Source organism: Diospyros lotus, chromosome 10, assembly GCF_014633365.1.
Source record: "Diospyros lotus cultivar Yz01 chromosome 10, ASM1463336v1, whole genome shotgun sequence".
In the NCBI taxonomy this organism is placed as follows: Eukaryota; Viridiplantae; Streptophyta; class Magnoliopsida; order Ericales; family Ebenaceae; genus Diospyros; species Diospyros lotus.
Window position 1 is genome coordinate 30,331,021 of NC_068347.1, and position 22,238 is coordinate 30,353,258.

Genomic DNA, 22,238 nt, shown 5'->3' on the forward strand with positions numbered 1-22,238 from the left:
ACGATCTGTATTGGTTGATGAACCTCCTCTGGCACTCCTCCCAGCTACAGATACTATGAGGGCGGAGACTTCTTAACCACGTCCAAGGTATGTCCCCCAGGGTCGCGGGGAATACTCGACATTTAACTAGCGAGCTAGAGGTCTGGAGGTTCATTTGGACGTTGAAGGCATCCAGATGGTCATAAAGGTCACCGTCTTCGTTATACTGAGGGATGTTCGGGACCTTGAATCTGCGAAGGAGAGGTTCCAGTTCGACTTCCCTTGAGAATGGGTCCTTTTATCGCAGTCTCCCTTCCGATCATGAGCTCCATGTTGTGCCTCCAATTGTCGGACCCTTTGTAGTAATTCCTCCACAGTTGGATTTTGGTCCAAAGATCGTCTGGGGGAGACCGTCTTTCCCATCCGTTACCTCGTTCTGGCAAATAGCGAGCTCGCAGCTGATGCCGTCTCCTATTCCCTGGTGAGTTGCAATAAGTGGCCCGACCTGGGCTGATCCTAGCCAAGCTTTTCCCTGGGCGTAGATCCCCACGTCGTCGACTCCCTTCATGAATCTCATCACGGCGATCTCCATAACGATTTGCTCTCGTTCTCAGATTTGTGGGGTGAGCCTCCAGTCCCTTTCCCCGAGATTGCCATTCTTCCGATCTCCTGGACCGTGAGTTCGAGGAATGCACAGATCCAGCCCGTCGTGATGTTCCTCTACCTTCCCTTTCATCCGAAACGACTCTTTCATCCCGAGGCTGTAGGACACCTCCGGGTGGTGCGACCTCCACCCGATTTTGGACAACCTGAACTTGCGTTTAGGCCAACGTCCTAACTACATTTGCGAGCTACCTGACTGTATTCTCCAACGCCTCTTGACATGGCTGCCAGGCCTGAACCGCCTCTATCCCTAGAACAGAGGTCACAGACTGATAGGGAACCCATGAGGGGATCCCTGAGGTGGTTCCAGCCAATGGGGGAACAGAAACAGTTGATGCTATCATAATTGTGCCCCCTACAGGTGGAATTTCTAGCTGTCGACTAACATGATTTTCGAGTTGATTGACTACCACTTCAGAACTTCTCGTGCTTCTCCCTCTTGCCATTGACATCGATCAAAACAGCGCCCCTCCTCTAACACTAAAATGTCGACGTTCAGAATTGGTCAACTGTGATTCGTCGGGCCGTACTAATAAAATGATCACGAACACAAGGGGAAGAAAACAATAGCACAATCAACAGATAATACGCGAGAGTTTTTACATGGTTCGGCTAAAATGATGCCTAGTCCACGACTGTCCTCTAATAATTTTGGCAGAGTAATAGTATGCATTTTTTCATGTCTATAGAATGGTTTTTGACCCCCTATTTATAGTATGGGTATTTACAATTTACACGAATTTCAAAACAATGGGGCCACATCGTGAGGGACAATGTGTCATTATCATCTCCATAAAACCAGGAGAAAAAGTTCTGCACCATCTGGAACATGGTTTACCACGGATAAGACAAGTGGACATCATCTTCGGTTATCCTGCTCTTTGGTTCGTTTTGCCAGTTAATCGAGTCGGCCAGCGAGCTAGAGGCATTGCTAGGAGCTCGTTTACTCTCACGGTTGGAGCTCGTACTTTAGCAATTATTCAACATTGCTGAGATGTCTTCGGCCTTAGGCCCATCGGGCTTCGAGAGGTTGGGCTCAATCTTTGGATTATTTCCGGCCCAAAGCAATCCAGACAATAGCGCAAGGCGGTTCAGAAAATGCCCATAACACTTATCGAGTCAAGCTTTATTGAGTTCAATCTTAACTCATTTACAAATCGAGTTTTTAAATTAGGCTCAACTTTGGCTCATTTAGCTTAACAAACGAACTCGAACGATCTTTTACTGAGCCAAATCCAAACGGTTTGGCTCATTTGCAACCCTAGCTAGGATTGCTTATTTTCCTTTTTATCACTTCTTTTCTTTTCTTTTCCCTACCTCCACATATCTCTTTTTTGTGACCATCTAAAACTGTCACAGGTTGTAGCAAAACCTGGTACCATAAAAATTTATAAGCGTTTTCCAGGCAGTGATTTATGTTCTCACAAAAGACGAAGGTGGCCGCCATACTCCATTTTTCTCAAATTACATGCCACAATTCTACATGAGGACAGCCGATGTAACAGGAAAGGTGGAATTGCCTGAAAATGTTAGGATAGTGATGCCTGGTGACAATGTGACTGCAGCTTTTGAGCTGATTTCAATATTGAATTTCAATATATATTATAAGTGTTATCAAAGTTAACTTACGATAAATATTGAATTTGTGTTGGACAAAAAAGTTTTTTCAACTAATTTGGGTCAAATTAAGATGTAAGGATTCTGAGTTAATAAAGATGTTTGAAATTAAAAAATAAAAATTTATTGTAATCTAATCTCATAGTAATATTTTATTATAAATATTATAAATATATTATTTAATTTATTTTTAAGTATAATATATTATTTAATTTCATAAACTCATAAATCGATTTTAATTTTAGGTGACGATTACAAGGGCATAAGCAATATATACTCATGGTAATGTAATTTTTAAAACCTAAAATCCACTTTATATTCTGTATTTATTTATAGTAAACCTTTTGACATTCACAGTGTATTATAGCCTTATACACACTGTAAGACGTAGGCCATTCCTCATCGCTGTGGTATCAATGGCGTCATCTGCGATCAGAGCTCGGTCCGGGAGGCCAATTCTCGCACCGGCCAGCTCGTGCTGTCGAGTTCTGCTTTCGACTCACCGATTCACGGCCTCCGATTCGCTGCACGGAAATGGAAGGCCTTCCGAGTTCACTCGCTGGTCGCGATCTATGGCCACATACGCCCGAACGTGAGTTTCGTACAAGTCACCGCCTTCGATAGTCTCTGTATTTCCTTATTGATCACACACAAGCATGTATATGCATACATGCATATTTATAATAGGTCTTTATCTGATAGCCGGTTTGTGCTCTGATTACTTGTGTTTCGAGTTCTTTCGTTCCGTCATTTGGTAGGTGATCCTGTTTATTTATTTTGCCCTTGGCTTAATGTTTCAGCGTTGATCATATATATGGTATTTCTTAATTTGGCCTGTATTTGTCTGATAGACAAGTTTGTACGCCGGTTATTAAGTTTTCAACTTCTTTGTTGGGGCATTAAGCATTTGATTGGTAATGCTGTTTATTAATTTTGGTCGTGAGTTAGTGTTTCGTAATTGATCATGTGTGCATGCGTGAGTGCATGCAAGACCTGGTCATCGATCATGTAGGTATTTACCGGTCTGATACTGATATTTTCTCATTTGTGCTATATATCTTTTTCTCTTTACTGTGCGTTTTAAATGACTTTGATCGGCCCACTAATTTCGTGATGTGTCCTTGTTGTATATGTTGTTAGCACATGCTTTAATCTGTATATTTACACTATCTTGGTTGTTATGAAAAATGTAGGGAAGACACATACAATTCACTTTTGGAACCTAATTAGGATTGTACAGGGAAAAGATTTATGCTCATTGAGCCTATATTTCTACCCAAAGTCTTTAATTTCTCGCATTTAAGGAACAAAAGCCTTTATTCATTTTTCTACAGAAAAGAGGCAATTGAAATAGAAATGCGAATAAAGTTCTCTTTTTCCCCTCATAGGGATTTAATTGAAGGATTACTTACTTTAATTAATTTCTCCTATGATTTAAACTTTTTTTTCTATTTTTTTATTTTTCCCTATAAATTATTTATTCATCTATGTTATTATAGCAATGTATGGACACCGGACAATCTTCCACTATGTATTCATTATGCGTAGAATTGAAATGTAGAAATGGGTTTCCATATAAGGAAAATTACCTTAAGAACCCAAAAAAATTGAGAATAAGGTTTTACATGGAAAATGACATTAAGAACCCAAACAATGAGAATTAGGTCATTCATTAAATTATTATAATGCCCTAATTTTGAAGGATAATGATTTATCATGGCCCAATTTTGGATGATTGATGATGGAAACAGACATAATTATTCAAATGCTGTGGCAACATGATGGCTCAATCTTAGTTTCAAATAAGGTTCAATATGCTAATTTCCACAAACCCATACATGGCACTATGCCTCTGTGAATTTTCCCCTTTGTGATGGCTGGTGAATTTGAAAGAACAATGGGAATGTGTATTATCTGTAAGATGATATTATAACTTTACATTCAGCTGTTTGCATCAATCCAGTTCCAATTGTGATTTCTTTCAACTTATTTTTGTTAGCTTAACATTTCTCAATGTTTGGTTTGTTGTTCCAGAAAGCCACATGTGAATGTTGGTACCATTGGACATGTTGATCATGGGAAAACTACATTGACTGCTGCAATCACAAAGGTTGAGTGCCAATATAGTCATTTGATTAGGTGGAATGGATCTTTTTCCCCTCTCCCTGCGCACTACTTTGATATAAGAAAATGACCTAAACATGAGGCTACCAAGCTGAAGTGTACTGACTGGTCAAAACTTCCAAGATGGCACTTTTGTTGTGCTTGCAATTACCTGTTTAACTAACTAAATAATTAGAATTAACTCTATGAAATTCTCTATAGGTGCTTGCAGCGGAAGGGAAAGCCAAGGCTATTGCATTTGATGAGATTGACAAGCCTCCTGAAGAGAAGAAGAGAGGGATTTTTGCTGTACTATCTTTTCCTTATGCATCAAAAGTGTTATGCTGAAGCAGAATATATACCTACTGAAATCCTTATGTGAGTTTATCTTAGGTTTTGACATGATTTTCAGGCCCATGTGGAGTATGAAACAGCTAAGAGACACTATGCCCATGTAGACTGCCCAGGACGTGCAGACTACATCAAAGTAAGCTTTTAAGTTTGTTTCTCTTTACGTTAACAAAATTTCAAATTCTTTGATCTTCATAGTGGTTTGGTGCTTTCTACTGCATGCAACTGAAGCTTAGTACATTTTGAGAAACTTTCATTTGGTAAGAAAATTTGGTATTTTCTTACCAAATTGCATGCTTATATGGCAGCAGCAGGGAATGGGCATCAATCTTCAGGCTGCTTTGAGATTTCTAGTATAATTAGCTTCTTTTGAAAGCATAAGTGACCAAACACACCTAAAGGGATGGAATTACAGTTTAGTCTATCGTGTTTCTTAATAGTTCCTTTTTTTATAAAGTTAACCCTCTGTCTAACAGCTTAAACTTTTAATGAGATGGTGGTTTACAGTTCAACAATTTAAATGTATTTTTCTATTTGCTGTTAAAGAATCCTGGTAAAATCTGATGATCAGACCCCAATATTTGTCTATTGTGAAGAATGGTGAGTCTATAATAGCAAATTCTAGTTAGTTGAGAAAGCTTGTGGCATGGAAAACTTTTATTGTAAGAAAAATTATATCCTTTTGCTCATTGTAAAAAATGTTGAGCTGTTGATGGCTCTGTTTTAGTTTGCTAATTGGGTATTAAAGTGTGAAACAAGTATTCCAGACTGTTTTGTAACTTGTAGCAGAGGCATACCTAGCACATGGTTTATTTTGGACAAAACTTTTTATCACATTTAATCTCAGTACAAAATTATGACTCAGAAAGAGGGTAGACCTAGTTCTAGCCTTCTCAGCATGTCTCTGCGTTTTGTGGGCATACAAAAGTGTCGAGAAAGTATCGTTTTTTAAAGACTTCCTCACTTGTCAGATACATTTGGGTGCAGAACATGATTACTGGAGCTGCTCAAATGGATGGGAGCATCCTGGTGGTATCTGCTCCTGATGGGCCCATGCCACAAACAAAGGAACATATTTTGCTTACCCGCCAGGTGCTAGCATCTTGTAAAGCATATCAAGTTGTTGCACATGCTTGTCTGTTACAGAGCCATGCTTCACCTTTTTTCTTTCTTCATTAATATTTGGTCCTGAGTATTGTTTTCTAATTTAGGTTGGTGTACCATCTTTGGTGTGCTTTCTTAATAAAGTTGATGCTGTTGATGACTCAGAGCTACTTGAACTTGTTGAGATGGAAATTCGTGGTATGATGAGCTTAAAAACTATTCTACTTCTAGCAGTTGCTGTCTTTTTTTTTTATCTTTTTTGTTGATGCTTCTTCTTATGCAATGGACTGCGTGGTACAACTTTATGGTTTTTCATTCATTATTTGTTCTTAGTTATTGTTTGTATCATAATTTCACTCATCTTAACTGAATAACGGTTCTTGCAGAGTTGCTCAACTTCTACAAGTTCCCTGGAGATGAAATCCCAATTATCAGGGGTTCAGCTTTGTCTGCTCTACAGGGGAAAAATGATGAACTTGGAAAAAATGCTATTTTAAAAATAATGGATGCTGTGGATGAATACATAACTAATCCTGTACGCCAGCTTGACAAGCGTTTCTTTATGCCAATTGAAGATGTTTTTTCTATTCAGGTAATTCAACTTCGATTTTTAATTCAAACTGCTAAATTGACTTCTTTGAACAATAATTGACTAAAACTTCTCTTCATCAAATAATAATGCTATATGATTTCCAAAAAGTTGTCTAATTTTCTTGTGGTGTATTTTCTTTTTCTTTTTTTTTTTGTCTTCCAAATAAAAATTATTCATAGCAAGGCAACTGCAACTATGAATGGTTTCTCACATGTATCATGTGCCAGAAAATCTTGTAGGTTTTCAATTGAATTCCAAGTGTGAGATTTCTCCCTTAAACATGAACACCAATATTATCTTTTTTTTTTTATCAAAAATTAAAACACAACCTGACCAAACATTTTCCCAGTCATTTGGAGTCTGCTATGTGAATTCTCTTTCTTGATTATGCACTATCAAAGGCCTTAAGTTTGATGCACAATGGTGACCATTCTGTGCCATTTTGCTGCAACTAGAACAACTACTACAACATCATAAGCCTTAATCCCACCAGGTGGAGTCAGCTACATGAATTCTTAACCTCTAGCCATTTCTATTTGTGGCCACATCCTTTATAAGGCCATTACGAATGGCAACTAGATAGTCCATTTTTCTTCCATTGAGCAGCAATAAGCTGATCTGTTTTTTATGTGAATATAATCCATTTTGCATTGCCCGTTACCATTAGCAAATAAAATAGTTTTCAATTTGTCAAGTCCTAACAGTTTTTATGTATGTAATTTATTTTCAAGTAAACTGGTTCTGCAATGCAAAACCTATTATACAGGGTCCAATACATGCATGGTCATTCCATCAAAGTCTTAGTTATTTTCTTTATTTATTTTTGTATGGCTCAATTAGAAATGAAATCTTGTTAATGATGAGAAATTATAGGCACAAAAAATCACTGAAGGAATACCCTATCAGAAAATATCAAATGCCAGAAACTGATATAACTTCATGTTGATGGCAATTTTATCCTCTAAAATTAACTCTGTCCTATGCTTCCTAAAGAAGAGAGAAGTTTACTCTGTGTACACAAATATGTGGGTAGAGAATGTTATAAAATTATGAGGCTCCTTTTGGTTGTTTCATTGTAAAATCTGATAATCATTCTATTGTCGTTAGGACTTACAAATCAGGAACACATGAGAAGAATACTCCTATCAAATCCTTACACACTCACGGAATCAGAAAGACAATAAGAACAATTGGTTATAACAGAAGAATATGCAAGAACAGTAAATGAAAAAGATCAAATCACAAAAAGAGATCGAGATTATCCTGGTTCAGAATGCCCTTAGGCAAACCTACATCCAGCAATCCAACACCCATAGAGCAGTCTTTAATTCAGTAGGAAATTGATCAGTACATGAATCCCTCTCCTTTATCTATATCCCCGAGTACAAAACCCTCATTCTCTCAAAAATACACAAGGACTAAATTCTTATCACTTAGCCTCTCTTTTCTCAAGAATGACACAGCACTCGATCACAAATGAAAACTGAGAACTCACCAATTAACCTTGATACTATCGACTGCCCCCTGCCCTCTTATTTATAGAAAGGGCAGGACACCCCAATGAAACTAACCAAGTATCACCAAGACTTCATTGATCTCCTATTGCTCAAACTCGAGGCAAACTCAACACATTCCCCAACTAAATTTTGATGATTTTCTTATCCATTTCTTGGTAGGGACATGAACTGTTGTTACTGGTCAATTGAACAAGGTACCATCAAAGTTGGTGAGGATATTGAAGTTTTGGGATTGATGCAGGTACTTCTTAGCAGCAATTCAACTGTATTGAACAAGAAGATTATGAAGAAAGCTTTTACATTTGTGCTTCTTGTGCTAGATAATTATCTTTTATGTTCTCTCTCTTTCTTCTGCAGGGTGGGCCCATAAAGACTACAGTCACTGGTGCGGGGATGTTTAAGAAAAGCTTGGATAATGGAAAGGTAGGAGTGGTGTCTTGTTTAAAATCTTCTAGTTTCTGTTCATGTGTCACTGGACTAATGCTATGTTGTTTATCCTGTAGGCTGGTGATAATGTGGGCCTTCTTTTGCGTGGTTTAAAATGTGACGGGTACATCGTAGCCAGGTGAGTCAAAGTGCCAAAGGTTTGAATGATATTGTAACTGTGGCACCACCCAAGTTGCAACCTTCCTTGTATAAAGTGAATCAATAATCTTTTCTTCCTTTTGAAGTAATTAAAAATGTAATGGCCTGACTAGTGTCAAAAATAACACTTGATGGTATCAAGCTACATCTTTGATCACTGTCAACTCTCTTAATGACGTTTGGAGCAGTGCAAGGACTGCTTATTTTCCTTTTATCACTTCTTTTCTTTTCCCTACCTCCACGTATCTCTTTTTCGTGACCATCTAAAATTGTCACAGGTTGTAGCAAAACCCGGTACCATAAAAACTTATAAGTGTTTTGAGGCAGAGATTTATGTTCTCACAAAAGTCGAAGGTGAACGCCATACTGCATTTTTCTAAAATTATATGCCACAATTCTACATGAGGACAGCCGTTGTAACAGGAAAGGTGGAATTGCCTGAAAATGTTAAGATGGTGATGCCTGGTGACAATGTGACTGTAGCTTTTGAGCTGATTTCACCCGTTTCACTTGAAGCAGGTATTTTTGACTTGCCAGATTTCTTTTCCTAAAAGATGGTGCTTATTACAAGACAGTAAGGATTATAAGTTTTCTTATTTTTCAATATTTGGCTTCATTTTATGTTAGATTTTGAATAAAGTTCCATTCTTTCTCATAGAAGACTTGTTCTTTCAATTTTTACTTGTACGTGGAAAGTCGTGTTCTTGTCTGTGAAAATGTTGAGTATAACCGGCATCCCTTAGTTTTATTGTGAAATTTCCTACTAAAGTTAGTCTGAAACATAAAGCGTCTAAGTGTTTATTTTATGCACCATAAAGGTAGTATTACTTGTTTATGCTAGAAAAACACTAGTTCCATAGATCATGAAACTATTAAATCTCATTAATGTGTATACAATTGATAGCAATGATGGGGCCTTTTTCATCTACATAATGCGTCTAAGTGTTTATTTTATGAACCATAAAGGTAGTATTACTTTTTTATGCTAGAGAAACACTAGTTCTATAGATCATGAAACTATTGAATCTCATTAACGTGTATACAATTAATGTTTTGTTTTAATCTACAGGGCCTTTTTTACTTGGTACCTTTAACGCTATTATACTAGTGTTTCTTTGAAATGCACTTGCTTATGGTTATACACGTGTTACTATTTGATAGATTTCATGTATCTTGCGTTGATCCTCACAGTGCTAATATTATTCACAAAATATGATTTCAATCACACGCTGGCGCTGATGTGAGTGGATAGGTTTGCGGAATTGTGCAAACATGTAATTACCTTGAAAAGAAAGTTCTTGTGTAGAATATGATTTCAGTCACAATTCCAATTATCTTGAAGGAACAAAAGGAAGTTCTTATTGTTTCTTCAACAATTAATGACCTGTAGTGGACCTTTCAGTAGGATTAGAGCCTAGATGAAGTTCTGAACATGTGTGAGAGAAAAAGGAACAAATGGATCGTGTACGAGTCCCAAGAAAGCAGGTGTTAGGACACAGACATTCTATGGCCTGAAGAGCTGGCGTTAACTGATTGGCATAATGCTTTCCTGTTCCTTTTGCATGTGAAACAAGGTATTTGTAATCTTAAAAAATGTTATAGTAGAATTTGTAATATCTAATACTACTTCTCTGTCATGCTGATTTCCCTTTAGGCTTCAAACATTGAATTGCTAGTCTGTCCAAGTCCTTATCTGCTGATGAAGTTATGATACTCAGATTGAGAACTGTTACTGCTGAAAACTAGCTATACTACTGGCCAAACAAAAAAAGTAAAGAAAAATAGTTATACATGTTTCTTTTGTGCAGCTTTTATATTCTTTCCCTTTTGAATCTGATAATTGCTATTAACAGGACAAAGATTTGCTTTGAGAGAAGGAGGTAGGACTGTTGGTGCAGGGGTTGTCTCTAAAGTAATTAGCCAAGATACGAAAACCATTTTACAGCAATAATTCCGTGCCTAGCCCTTTGCAGCAAGATGTTAACACATGAGAGGATACCTTTTTATAGAGTAAGATCATTTTCTGGTGTCGGTGACATGCAGTCCCTAGGACAATAGCTTTAGTCACGACTAGAAAGGAAAAATAAATTGAATTTTGCTTTATTTGAATAATATGAATAAAAGTTTTCTATTTATTTTTCCTCAGTTTTAGTGCAAGTTACTTACATCATTTATATTTCTCCACTCAAAGATGAATTAAATTCCATAATTTCAGCATTGGGCAAGTTACTTGTGTTGCACCTCTTTGGTTATTTACTGAAAAATATTTTTTCTATCACTTTCAGATCTGGTATATGGACTGGGAATTACCATCTTAATGCATTAGATAATTACTAACCCGGGTGGACATAGCACGTCAATCTTCATAAGGTTAACATAGCCAATTTTTAAGTTGACATCTTCCAGATGGACAAGAAAATGTCGCATTTCTTGATTTTAGATGAGAGAGTAAAGTGCTTTGGCTTGTCAGATTTGGCCTGGGATGGCTTGAGATCAAGTATTAATGTTCTCACGTTTTAGTCGTAAGTCTTAAGTCTAGTAAGAAGCCATACGGGCAGGGCAACTGGTTAAGGATTTGTCTGCTTGGTTGCCCCTCCACTGTAAGAAAGTCAACCTCGGGATTAATGCACACTGCCCAGCCAGAACATGTATCTTAGTTTGTATTTCCACATGGGCATCCTAAATATGAACATTAATAATCTAAGATAGAGATTTAAAGACAATGTCCAGCCAATTATGATATCAATAGATATAAACTTGATTATTGGCATAAGGAGGAAAAAATCTCCTATAATCTTCATCATCCATATTTACATAATTATTGCATTTGTTGCTACATGAATTGTTGTTTTGGAAAAATCAACTCTGCATAAATTACTTGCCTTGCAGTAACTTCATTGCACTTTCAACTAGCGAGTGAATTGTTGTGCTGTGCCGGCTCAAGCCAACAGTACCAGAGAAAACAGCAAAGTTTTCCAGCTCTGATGTGGTCTCTGTGACACCCTCCAGCTCCTTCTCCATTCCCTGATCCTTGAAATTTTGGACATTGGTTTCATTTTCTGTCATCATACAAATTGCCAACTGTATGACAAACCTCCTTATCCTTGGAGTCTTAATTGGTGGACACCGATATTTCTTCAAAATCTCGACTAGTGCAGTTGCTAATTGAGCCTCTTGAATTCCAGCTCTCTCAAACATGATGGTCAATTCTTCCCTAGTCATAAGTTTGAAAACATGTGCCGCTAGTCCAACCATCACTTCTTGCAATTTGTTTTCCTCATACATAATTGCTCTAAGAACCTGCAATGGAGTTGAATTTGATAAGTGCTCACCCATTACCTTCTCTAGTTTTATGTAGGAGAAACGAGAACTATATACCACTCCTACAAAGGAAAGATATGTCATGTTGGGAGAAATGAATGCTGTTTGGTGTTAATTAGAACTTACAGTGGGTGTTGCAGCAGTGATCCCCCTGATCTGCATGAAATAGTCTGCTTTGGTGTAGGTGCACAAGTTCGTTAAGATTCTTGCTGCATTTATGCGAAGTAATGGCACGTCTAATCCAACAACCAGCCTCTCAATTACCTTCAACTTCAGAATTCTTTGACAGTTACTTTTGCTTTCTAATGCCAGCATTGCCAGTGCTTCTCCGGCTGCAATTCTTACATGATTGTGATTCTCAAGCACTCCCTCTTTAAAGAAAATGTTGAACAATTCTTTGAGAACCCCACCTGTGCCTCCAATCCTCTCTGTTGCATCTGCTTCCAGAGCCAGGCTGGTTAAAATTTCTATGCCGAGTTGTTGTAGTACTGGGTGGTCCTCACCATAGCTTAGTATATCTCTGATGTAGCTGATTGTGAAAACCACCTCAGATATCTCTTTGCGGAGATTCTTACCTGTGGAGCCTGTTGTGATAGCTAGCATCTTTAGAACTTGTAGAGACCGTTTTACAGTCAAGATTTGAGATAGTGCAACTGTTTCATTCTTCAGTACACTCTCTCCTGCTTGTGTAAAATCTATTATTTTTGGTAGGAGTCCTCTCATGTTCCCTATCTTCCCACAGTTATCCTGGTCGCGAGCAAGTTTCTTTAATATAAGAAGCCCCAAATGGTTGAATGTCCAGAAACTATAATGTTCATGATCCTGGATGTTTCTCTTATCGGAGACTTCATCAGCTACGCCATGAGCTGTCCTGTGGTCTTGGAGCAGTGATGATATTGATTCCATTGCACCAGGTATTCCAGCAACCCTTAGAGAATTCTGCTTTTTACCAGCTAGTTTCGACAATATTTCTGCTGCTGATTGCCTGATTTCTTCTTCCCGAGAATCTTTCCAATTCAACATTTCAACCAACCTTTCAATCACCGTTAATGCTGTTCCAATGTTTTTAAGGGTTTCATCAGAGGACCGCTCACTCACTGCGAACTTCCGTAAAATCCTAACTCCAATCCGCTGTTCCTCAGGAGAATTCGAAGCCAAGAGTTCCATGGCAAATGAAACCATATCCATCCTTAGACCATCAAAGATGCTTCCATTCACACACCTTGAATAGGCATCATAGAAGAACCTTCTAATAGAAACCATACCCGAAGGCCCCAGTTCACACTCCTTATTCACCTCATCCAGCAATTTACAGAAGGTGACCTTCCATTCCCAGAAGGCTCTCTCCGACAGGAACAACAATGCTTCTGCCAAGGCCAACGCGTAAAAGATATTCAGGGCAGACTTGCGGTTCCTCTTGTCGGAATCCCCTTTCTCTACTTCACCATAGTTATGTTTGATGAGCTTCATTAATGATAAGACAGCGCAGGCTGTTGCAGATGCAAGCTGGAGCCAGTAGAGAAGCTTGCTGATATTCCTCGAGAGGGCATATGGAAACAGAGGAACATCTGCAGTAACCCATATTCGAGTTGGCATCTTCTGCTTCTCCCAGGTTCTAGGGCCTGCCAGGTTAGTGCTCTCATTAACGTCTCTGCGTTGCCGGCTTTCCTTTCGTATGGCATCAATTGGACTGAATACTGCCTTCATAGTTTTAACAATGAAATGTGAGCTAGATCTTATTGCCCGGAAACTACTGATCCCAAGATCAGCAATTGACCACGTAGCTTGATGCTGCCACTCAAGTTCTTGGCTTCTGCTGAATATCCGAGTCCCCTCAATCAGCAGAATAATGGTGATGAACCAGAAGTCTGTTTTGTCCAAGGTTATAGCAAAACCACCAAGTAGAACCACAGTTGCCCAGATGAAACCCAGAGTTCCCAGCCCCGTTGCTGCTTTCTCCAACACCGCTAGCCTTAGAGCAAAGAGCGTCAGCTTCTTCTCCGGCGCGTGCGCCGGCGGCTTTGGCGGAGAAACAGAATTGGCATTACTACTATCCATCTTCTCAACACCCAATTGTGGTTCAAAAATTGTTGAGCCTGCAGTGCCAAACTCATCAATCTGCAAATGAAAACTCCCGTTGCCCTCTCTCTCTTGCCCACCACCATCCATTGCTCACAAAATCGAATCCTTCTCTTGGTTTGAATGAAGTGGTAGGTTAGGATTTGAGTTTTGGTTTTCTTTGGTGTGATGGTGGAGGAGAGAATGGAGAGTTGGTGGTTATATAGCGGGTAGGAAAATGAGCTTAGAGAGCACGTTTAAGGCCGTGGCAATGGCAAGGAAAGGGAGACTTCTAAGTCGCTTCTCCTTTATCTGCAATTTTTCAAGGGACCTTTATCTGCAATTTTTCAAGGGACTTGCCTTCGCTTTTATCTTCTCTTCCTCTTTTTCTTGGCCGGCAAGGAGTTGGATTGAGAAAGTCCCTTTTTTTCCTGTAACTATAAAAGCTGTCAACTTTCTCTCTTTTTATTTCAGCCTTAACATCCTCTTTCTGTTCCCTCAAAAAAAACCCACTGAAATGACCATGTTGCCCTTCCTAAGTCGCATGCATGTCAACATTCCTCTAGGTTGGCATAATAGTCAGTTTAGATAAAATTACTTGGAGGTTTCTGTTAATATTTCCAGCTTACCTTGCTTTGTTCGTTTGAATTTTCATGGGGAAAAATGGGTGGGACGGGTTATTGCGTAAACCAAAAGGTAATGATTTATTTGTTGAAATTTTATATTTTAAGAGTTTCTGATATGAATTAAGAAGAATGAGAACAAGCTGCCTGCCCCGGAAAGTCGTGTGCTATTTGTGGCTTGCAGAGAAGTCTTCTTGTGTCAAGTTAAAGGCTGCTGCAACGGGCCCCAACTTCCCTCCGTCATCCCTTTGAGTCTACGGATATTCACTCTTCTTCTTCTTCTTTTTAACACATTGATTGAAATACAAAACCTAAAAATAGAAAACAAATGAGACTCGCGTTGAGCAGTGAACAACGCATAAATCGTTAAGATATTTCAAACTTGAATTTCAGGCAAAAATTATACTCGTAACGCACTTATTTGACCCCATCCGCCCGGACAAGAACAGCTGTGGCCGCGAATGAAATTATTATTCTAGTTTGGAAAGTTCAAAGTGTATTTATTCTAGGGATAAGTTTGGAATGTTCAACATTGTGCTAGTTGGTCCTTGATGGGATCCCATCCGTTTACTCCAATACTTACGGATAATGAATGATAGATGCATTCCTAAGGAAAGGGTCCCGCATGATTTGGCAGATTTGGAGTATATCTTCTTCCTTCCTCCCCATTTATGGCGACAGAGATGGGAAAGAATCTCAATCTATTGTCATTCTTACCCTTCTCAATCCCAAACAGAAGAAAAAAAAAAAAGAAACTTGTTAAGAGACAAGTTCTGAACCATGGAATCCGAATACCTTACCCGTTTATGGTTTTGAGACATGAAAGTCATGAACTAGTTAGAAATGGGCCAATGATTTCAACCACCTCATGGGGAGGGACATGCAATCTGCCAAAAATGGTCTATCAATCTGTACACGATAATATATCATTTGAGCAGTGTTTTTTTCCAAAAAAAAAAAAAAACATATTCATGGTTGGTCAACCGACTCTAGTTTTATTTGTGGAAGTTTGGATCATTTTTACCCTTGCATAACATTTTTTTTACATGTCTAATAAAAGGTCGCAAAATGCAAGTGTTAAAATGACAAACTTCTCTTCTTAATAATAATGATTCAAATTAAATATTTGTTGTTAAAGAAAAAATATTTATAATTACGCCAAATAAAAGTGCTTTCTCTTTTACTAAAACTATAATGGGCTACAAAGGCACAATTATCAAAGAGAGCATATAAGATAGGTTCTGTTTATACAACTTAATCCAATGTTAAGCCACCCGCACGAGAATTCAATACCGTAATTGCTGGTAGTACCCAGAAAGAGGGGTTGTTTCTGTCAGTGTTGGGTCCACACGCATTTTCCCAATTTCATTATGTCAAATCCCAAAGCCGTACACTCCTAAAATGAGTTCTCCAGTCACGCATTATATATCTACTTAAATTAATAGGTCCAAGAAATGGTACAAAAATTAAGGACTTTGAATTTCAAGCGGAAAATCAGGGCAGAAATGGTGGTTGGAGTCACTTTTTGCATTTGCACTAAGCACTCATGAGGGTAAGGTGATCTTTTTGTATTTTGGTTGGAAACACCATTTCGGCCTGAAAATCATTGTTCAAGAAGATATAGGCTTGCTTGATGGCCATATCAATAGATGGGTTCTTGTGATTAAGTTCCCATCATCTGAGAGGAAAACTCATGGGAGATCCAAACCTGTAGTTGTCTTCTTTCTCCTGTCAATAATCAATATCCCATGAAATGTACATCTCAGACATAAAGATTCCACACTGATTACCAGCCTCTGATTTTATCAATACATGAAAAAAAAACCAACGAGGGGATAAACCATCACTGTACGAAATTTGACATTAGATAATCAAAATATCTCTTCGTCTTCTCCGCATTTTTTGATTAAAAAATGAATTCAGTGCATCAGACTCTCGCATTATTACAGACTTTTAGAGAATGTCAGTTGCAAGTAGTCTTTGCCCTTATTTAGCGCAGTTGCCCCAAGACTCACCTTCTGTGCTATTTTGGATTGGCACTTCAAAATCCTCTCCGTCCATGTCACTTTCAAGCAAAACCAAGCCCACGAGCAAAACAATTCATAAGGCTGTCGCTACTAATGAACAGGTGATGGTTGGTAATTTTAACAGAAGCTTTGGATATAATGGGGTTCTCCCAGTGAGGAGCGCAGCCATTATTTTTGACGGAAGTTTACACAAAACTTACTTATACATTGTATTTGTCTCACTACAAATGCCATCTTGTTGGGCTTACGCAGACAAGGACAAAATTGACATTACTTTAAGGGCGTACAGTTTTTTCTTGCAGGGAGACGGAGATGGAGACGGACAGTGTTGGCATTTCCTTGTCTTCAATTTGGGGAATCACAGATTTAGACTACACTTAGCATTTTTTATGAAGAATTTTCAACACTCAACCCCACTTTTTAGACTTGTGAGTTTTTCTTACTTTTAGCGAATTGGTGTTGGCAAGAACGCTCAACTACCATTGGCATGAGTCCGTACAACTTGGAGATGAGCTATTTTTTCCCAACAAAGGAAGAGTGATAAAACTTTGGAATGTATTATATTTTAACTTTTGATATTAGGATTTAAGTTTTATTTAAATTTTAGAATTTAGATTCTAGATTTTTTTCTGTAAAATTTATTTAGATTTTTATCTTCTATTTTTAGCAATATCTGTTTGGAGGTTTGAATTAGTTTTAGTGTTAACCTATAAATAGGCTTTAGGATGCATGCCCATATTTATATTCATTTTACCTAGGAAGGAAATAGCAAGGATACAAACATTGGGTTGTCTTTGCAATAAGATCAAGACTTGGCTGCAAAGTGGTGCAGAACCAAATAGTGACTGATATCTTCAAAATCCATCTACATACAACCCCAAAGACATTATATACCTTTGTCAAAATATTTAGGCAACCAGAAAAGATCCCAGTAAACCAATGCAGTCATATACAAGTAAAACAAATAACTGGTATTTAATAGAAGCTCTTGTGAGAAAAGTGAATGGAATGAAATGAGTCTTCAGCCAAAAAAATATAGAGAAAGACCAAGAAAAATTTGATAGAGAACTCTTAGAAGTATGATATGAGTTAAGGGTCATACAGAAAATAAAGCTGTAAATAGAAATGATTCGTGATCTAGAATTCGTGTAATCAATTCTAAATAGTGGGATTAAAGCTTGGTATGTTGTGTTGTGTGTTATGTATCATAAGTAAAAATAATAACTTGACAAGGATGATCCTTTTATACCAAGACAAGTTGATGGATTTGTTGCCATGGTTTGTTGGGAAGGCATATTGTATTCCTCCAGCTACTTTGTCTTCTGCAAAACCTAAGAGCTGGAATCCCCCTGCCCTCCTTTTTTCTATTTTTTTCCTGGAAGGAGCACTCTTGAATTTGAGCCAAATTGAAAATAAATCACTGAGAGGAGCTAAGAAGACTCAAGTCTGATAATCTACAAGGCTGACTGTTTCAGAAGATCAACATAGTTATGAATGAAAACACGTGCATAAAGTTTTCATAGTAACAAAGACTAAACACAAGTCCCGCAAAACTTGATCATACAATACTACAATGCAAGATTAATTGCTATACTCAGAACCCTAGGGGCACCCAATTAGCTTACAGTTCAGATGAATCGAGTACTATTTCTTGGATACAATAATAACCAAATATATAGTGTTAGTCCACATAGTGCCATAGATATTCTCAAATCTTTGATCTTATTGATAGTGGAACAGCCAAATAGGAAAGCTGGAATGTACATCATCGAATGTAGGGACTATCATAGCTCAGGGTTTCTAGAAATACAAGTACATACAAAAAGTCAACAAGGTCAAACAAGACGACCAAGCATGATTAAGAAATAAAACCACTAGCCTCCATATGAGAGAGAAGGCCAAGAATAGCACGTGTATATAAGCTGCTGATCCACGACAAAGTACAAATCAGTAAAACAAATATATAAAGAGAGCTAGTTGGTGTACAATCAATAGAGCATCTGATCCATCTACGAAACCCAATAAACAAATGTTAAACGTAAAAATTTAATAACAGCTTATTATGGCAAGCATAGATCAATCATCCATGCCATCCAAAGATGTTTAACATTCAGATATCAGAACAATCAAATTCATCACCATGATATACAATCAACGTATTAGAACATGCAAGTCAAGATAAATGAGAGTAGCAATAAATCCAAATATAAGAACCAAACCACCTAAACATTTGTCCAATCCAACCATGATGCAGAAAATCCATGACCAAAAATGAACGAACCAACTTCAACAGAAATCCGGCAGATTCAATTTTCTTTTTCTTTTTTTTCCAGTTCAGGACTCAAATTATAACCATGAAGAAACTAATAAATTATCTGATCAAAGTTTGCATCATCAGAAAGAACATCAGATTTAGATTAGATTAGCAGCACAACTAAAGTTAGAAGAGTTTGGTGAACAAGATAGGTAAAGCATAGGTTCAAATACCAAAGCATACCTCCATAAACTGGAAGCAAGCGAAAAGTCACACCAGATACCTTATTTTCAAAACCAAAATGTAGAGTGTGACATTCAACAGACTACAAGGCTCATAATAGCAAAGGAAATTTGTTATTGCCAACGACCATTGTAGGTACTGGATTTGCCAATACAGATAAAACTTGCTTCATTCAGTGAATAATTGGACCCAAATACTTTCAGACACAACATCAGAAAATAGATCATCACACCTCTACATGAAAGGGCACCAAAATCATGACAACAATGTAGAAAAGTTATGGAACAAAATAAAATCGATTTAATCATTCGAAGACCTCTACATGAAAGGGCTCCACCAAAATCATGACAACAATGTAGGGAAGTTATGGAACAAAATAAAATCACTTTTAATCATTTCAAGATGAATATAAATTGATTAACTCATAGTCAAGCTTGAACTTAATAAGTGTCTATGGCTCATTGCGGATTGTGATATGGATCTAGAGAGAACATTAGGGCAAAAAACAATCACAGATGACCGACAATGGAGATACTTTATTGTATCAGTTGCAGTGACTTTCCAAATACAGCTTTTGTTAAAGATCAACCTAACAAATGTAACTCCAAGTCTGCTCAAACTTTTAACAGATTAAAAATTCAACAAAAGTAAAGAATTACATTCAAGTTCCAAAATTTAGTGAGTTTGAATTTGATATATTAACTTCAATCTAAAGCTCTGAAGCAACACATGCCATTAGGTTAGGATAAAAAGCACTCTTCTATCCCAAATCTAGTTTCAGCAAGTACTAGGTCCACATAACACAAGACTGACCTTGCAAACCGAAACAATATCACATAATTCCTATATCACCACAGTCCTTTGCCGCACTTTAGCTTTCTCCGCATCAATAATAGACTCCACGAGCTTCACCGCGCTGTCCAGCTTCCCCTCAGCATTCACAACCGCGTAGTCAAAATGCCTAATGTGCTTCACCTCCTCCCGAGCCGTGGCAATCCTTACAAGCAAACTCTCCATACTCTCAGTCCTCCTATGGATCAACCTCTGCACCAATGCCGATTCACTCTCCGCCACCAAGAAGATAAAGACAGCAGATCTCCCCAAAATCCTCCTCAATGTTGCAGCCCCCTGTATGTCCACTCTCAACACAATGTCAGACCCTCTGGCCATGAATTCCCTAATTTGCCGTTTGGGAATCCCCTTATAGTCCCCATACACCAATGCATACTCCAAAAGCTCATCACTCCTCGCCATTGCCAAAAACTCCTCCTTGCTCAAGAAAATATAGTCTTTCCCGTCCACCTCGCCGGGCCTTTTCGCCCGGCTCGTCGCCGTGACAACGAAGTGAATTCCCTCCCGAATTTCCCTCAATTTCTTGATCACCGAGTCTTTTCCCACCCCACTCGGCCCGCTGATCACAATTACCAAAGGGTTAGGGTTGGGCGCCAACGGATCCAAACTGAACCTCGAACCCACGGCGGATTCGAGCGCTTGGTACAGTTGCGCGCTGTCGGCGACATCGACGGGCGGGATTCTCGCCGCCGCCGGCCTCCGGACATCGCTCATTTTACAGCTGGACGAAACAAACCGGGGGGTGGGTAAAAATTGGGGCTTGGAGCCGAAAACAGAAAATGGAAAGGCGGGTTTCCTAGGGCAAAGAAAATGGGTGGAATCAAATCGAGGGAAGGATGTAGAAAGCCTTCTTAAGAGCATCGATGAGGGCATAATATAGGCAGATCCGTTGAACTTTAAAGTTGCAGATTAACATTAACTGCTTCAACGCAGATTTTTTTGCCGCCAATCTGCAACAACGCCAGTAGAGGGATTCGGTTTATATCGTACGCTGCTTCTTCTAGAGTCTCGATTCGGGATTTTCCTTCCTTTTTTCTTTGCCGGAATTGCCCTTCAAGCCCCTCTGTTTGTTGCCTATTTACAATAAACCCTCCCTCCTGTTCTGTGACTAAAGATTCTAAGAAAACACAGTGGCTGGACACTGGCGTGGCGTCTATCCTTTTGGCCCTATAATTTATTATTTCTGGTTGCTTAGAGTGTAAAAGGTGAAATTTCTTAACCCCATATATGGGGAAGGGGTTAATTATGATATACGAAAGCACACTAAGTAAGAGGTATAATGTATGGTGCTCACAAGGAATCATTCTCACAGGATGATGAAACTCTCATACTGTGACTGTCATGACTCAAGTCTGCATCCTTGGGTATAATTTGTTACTTGAAAACCAATCGTGCTACGCCCGTGAGTTCAAATAAGTTCAGGATGCCTATATTATATTATATTATAGGCTGAATCATAAAAATATTAATGTATTTTATTAAAAAACTGGTGTGACATCTCAAATTTTTAAATCTCTTATTAGATATTTCTATTTCAAAATGTCATATTAGACATTTTGAAATCCAAAAAATAAAATTATTAAATATTTTATTAAATAATAATTAAAAATAAAATCTCAATATAAAATACACGTGCGTATTTAGAAATATGCTCTCTACTTTAACATTTTTCTATTCTTTTCCTATATTAAAACGTTGAAACTTTTAAGTTGTTTCATTCCTGTCGTCAAGCCATTTTGTTCTCATCGTCGAGCCATTCCATTCCCAATGTCTAGGACAATCAAAACGTCATTGAGACATTTAGTTCCTATCATTGAGCCATTTCGTTCTTAATGTCTAAGACAACCATAATGTCATCGAGTCGATTATAAATATATTTTATAGTATATATTCTAATTTTTATTACCTGTTGCTCAAAATGGTGTAAATTTTTTGCTATTAAGATGATAAATTTAGGCTTTTTTATTAAAGTGAAAAGTAAGCATTTTTTTAAAATAAGTAATATAATGTGACAATGACGTAACATAAGCAATACAATGCGACATTTATGAGGTCTAATAAACTAGAAAATATTTTTTAATTTTTTTTAAAAATAAATGCTATTACTTTTAATTTTTATGGCTTCACCCTATATTATATTATATATGTGTATGTATGTGTGCATATATAATATACATACATACCAACAAATTTAAATATATATATATATAATATTTAAATAACTATAAATTATTGAGTTAATAAAAATTTCTAGGGGTTCTACATAGATTTAATTTGCATTAAATTTTATTATAAGATGAAATTCAAATTGAGTCTAAAGGACCAATGAGAAGATGTGCCCGTCTCTCT

At 37.8% G+C, this 22,238-nt stretch overlaps 2 protein-coding genes and 1 pseudogene across 2 annotated transcripts; 1 reads left to right on the plus strand and 2 right to left on the minus strand.

Moving 5' to 3' along the window:
- Positions 1-2,632: 2,632 nt before the first annotated feature.
- LOC127812306 (elongation factor Tu, mitochondrial-like) lies at positions 2,633-10,721 on the plus strand (annotated as a pseudogene).
- A 457-nt stretch (positions 10,722-11,178) lies between these two features.
- LOC127812301 (uncharacterized) lies at positions 11,179-14,320 on the minus strand. The gene is made up of 2 exons (XM_052352715.1): positions 11,959-14,320; positions 11,179-11,811 (listed from the first exon to the last, which is right to left on the minus strand). Exons 1-2 carry the CDS (start codon positions 13,999-14,001, stop codon positions 11,386-11,388), a joined length of 2,469 nt encoding a protein of 822 aa, XP_052208675.1. The 5' UTR covers positions 14,002-14,320; the 3' UTR covers positions 11,179-11,385.
- Positions 14,321-19,850: 5,530 nt separating this feature from the next.
- LOC127811399 (guanylate kinase 3, chloroplastic) lies at positions 19,851-20,883 on the minus strand. The gene has a single exon (XM_052351221.1). It carries the CDS (start codon positions 20,760-20,762, stop codon positions 19,881-19,883), a length of 882 nt encoding a protein of 293 aa, XP_052207181.1. The 5' UTR covers positions 20,763-20,883; the 3' UTR covers positions 19,851-19,880.
- Between the last annotated feature and the right edge of the window lie 1,355 nt (positions 20,884-22,238).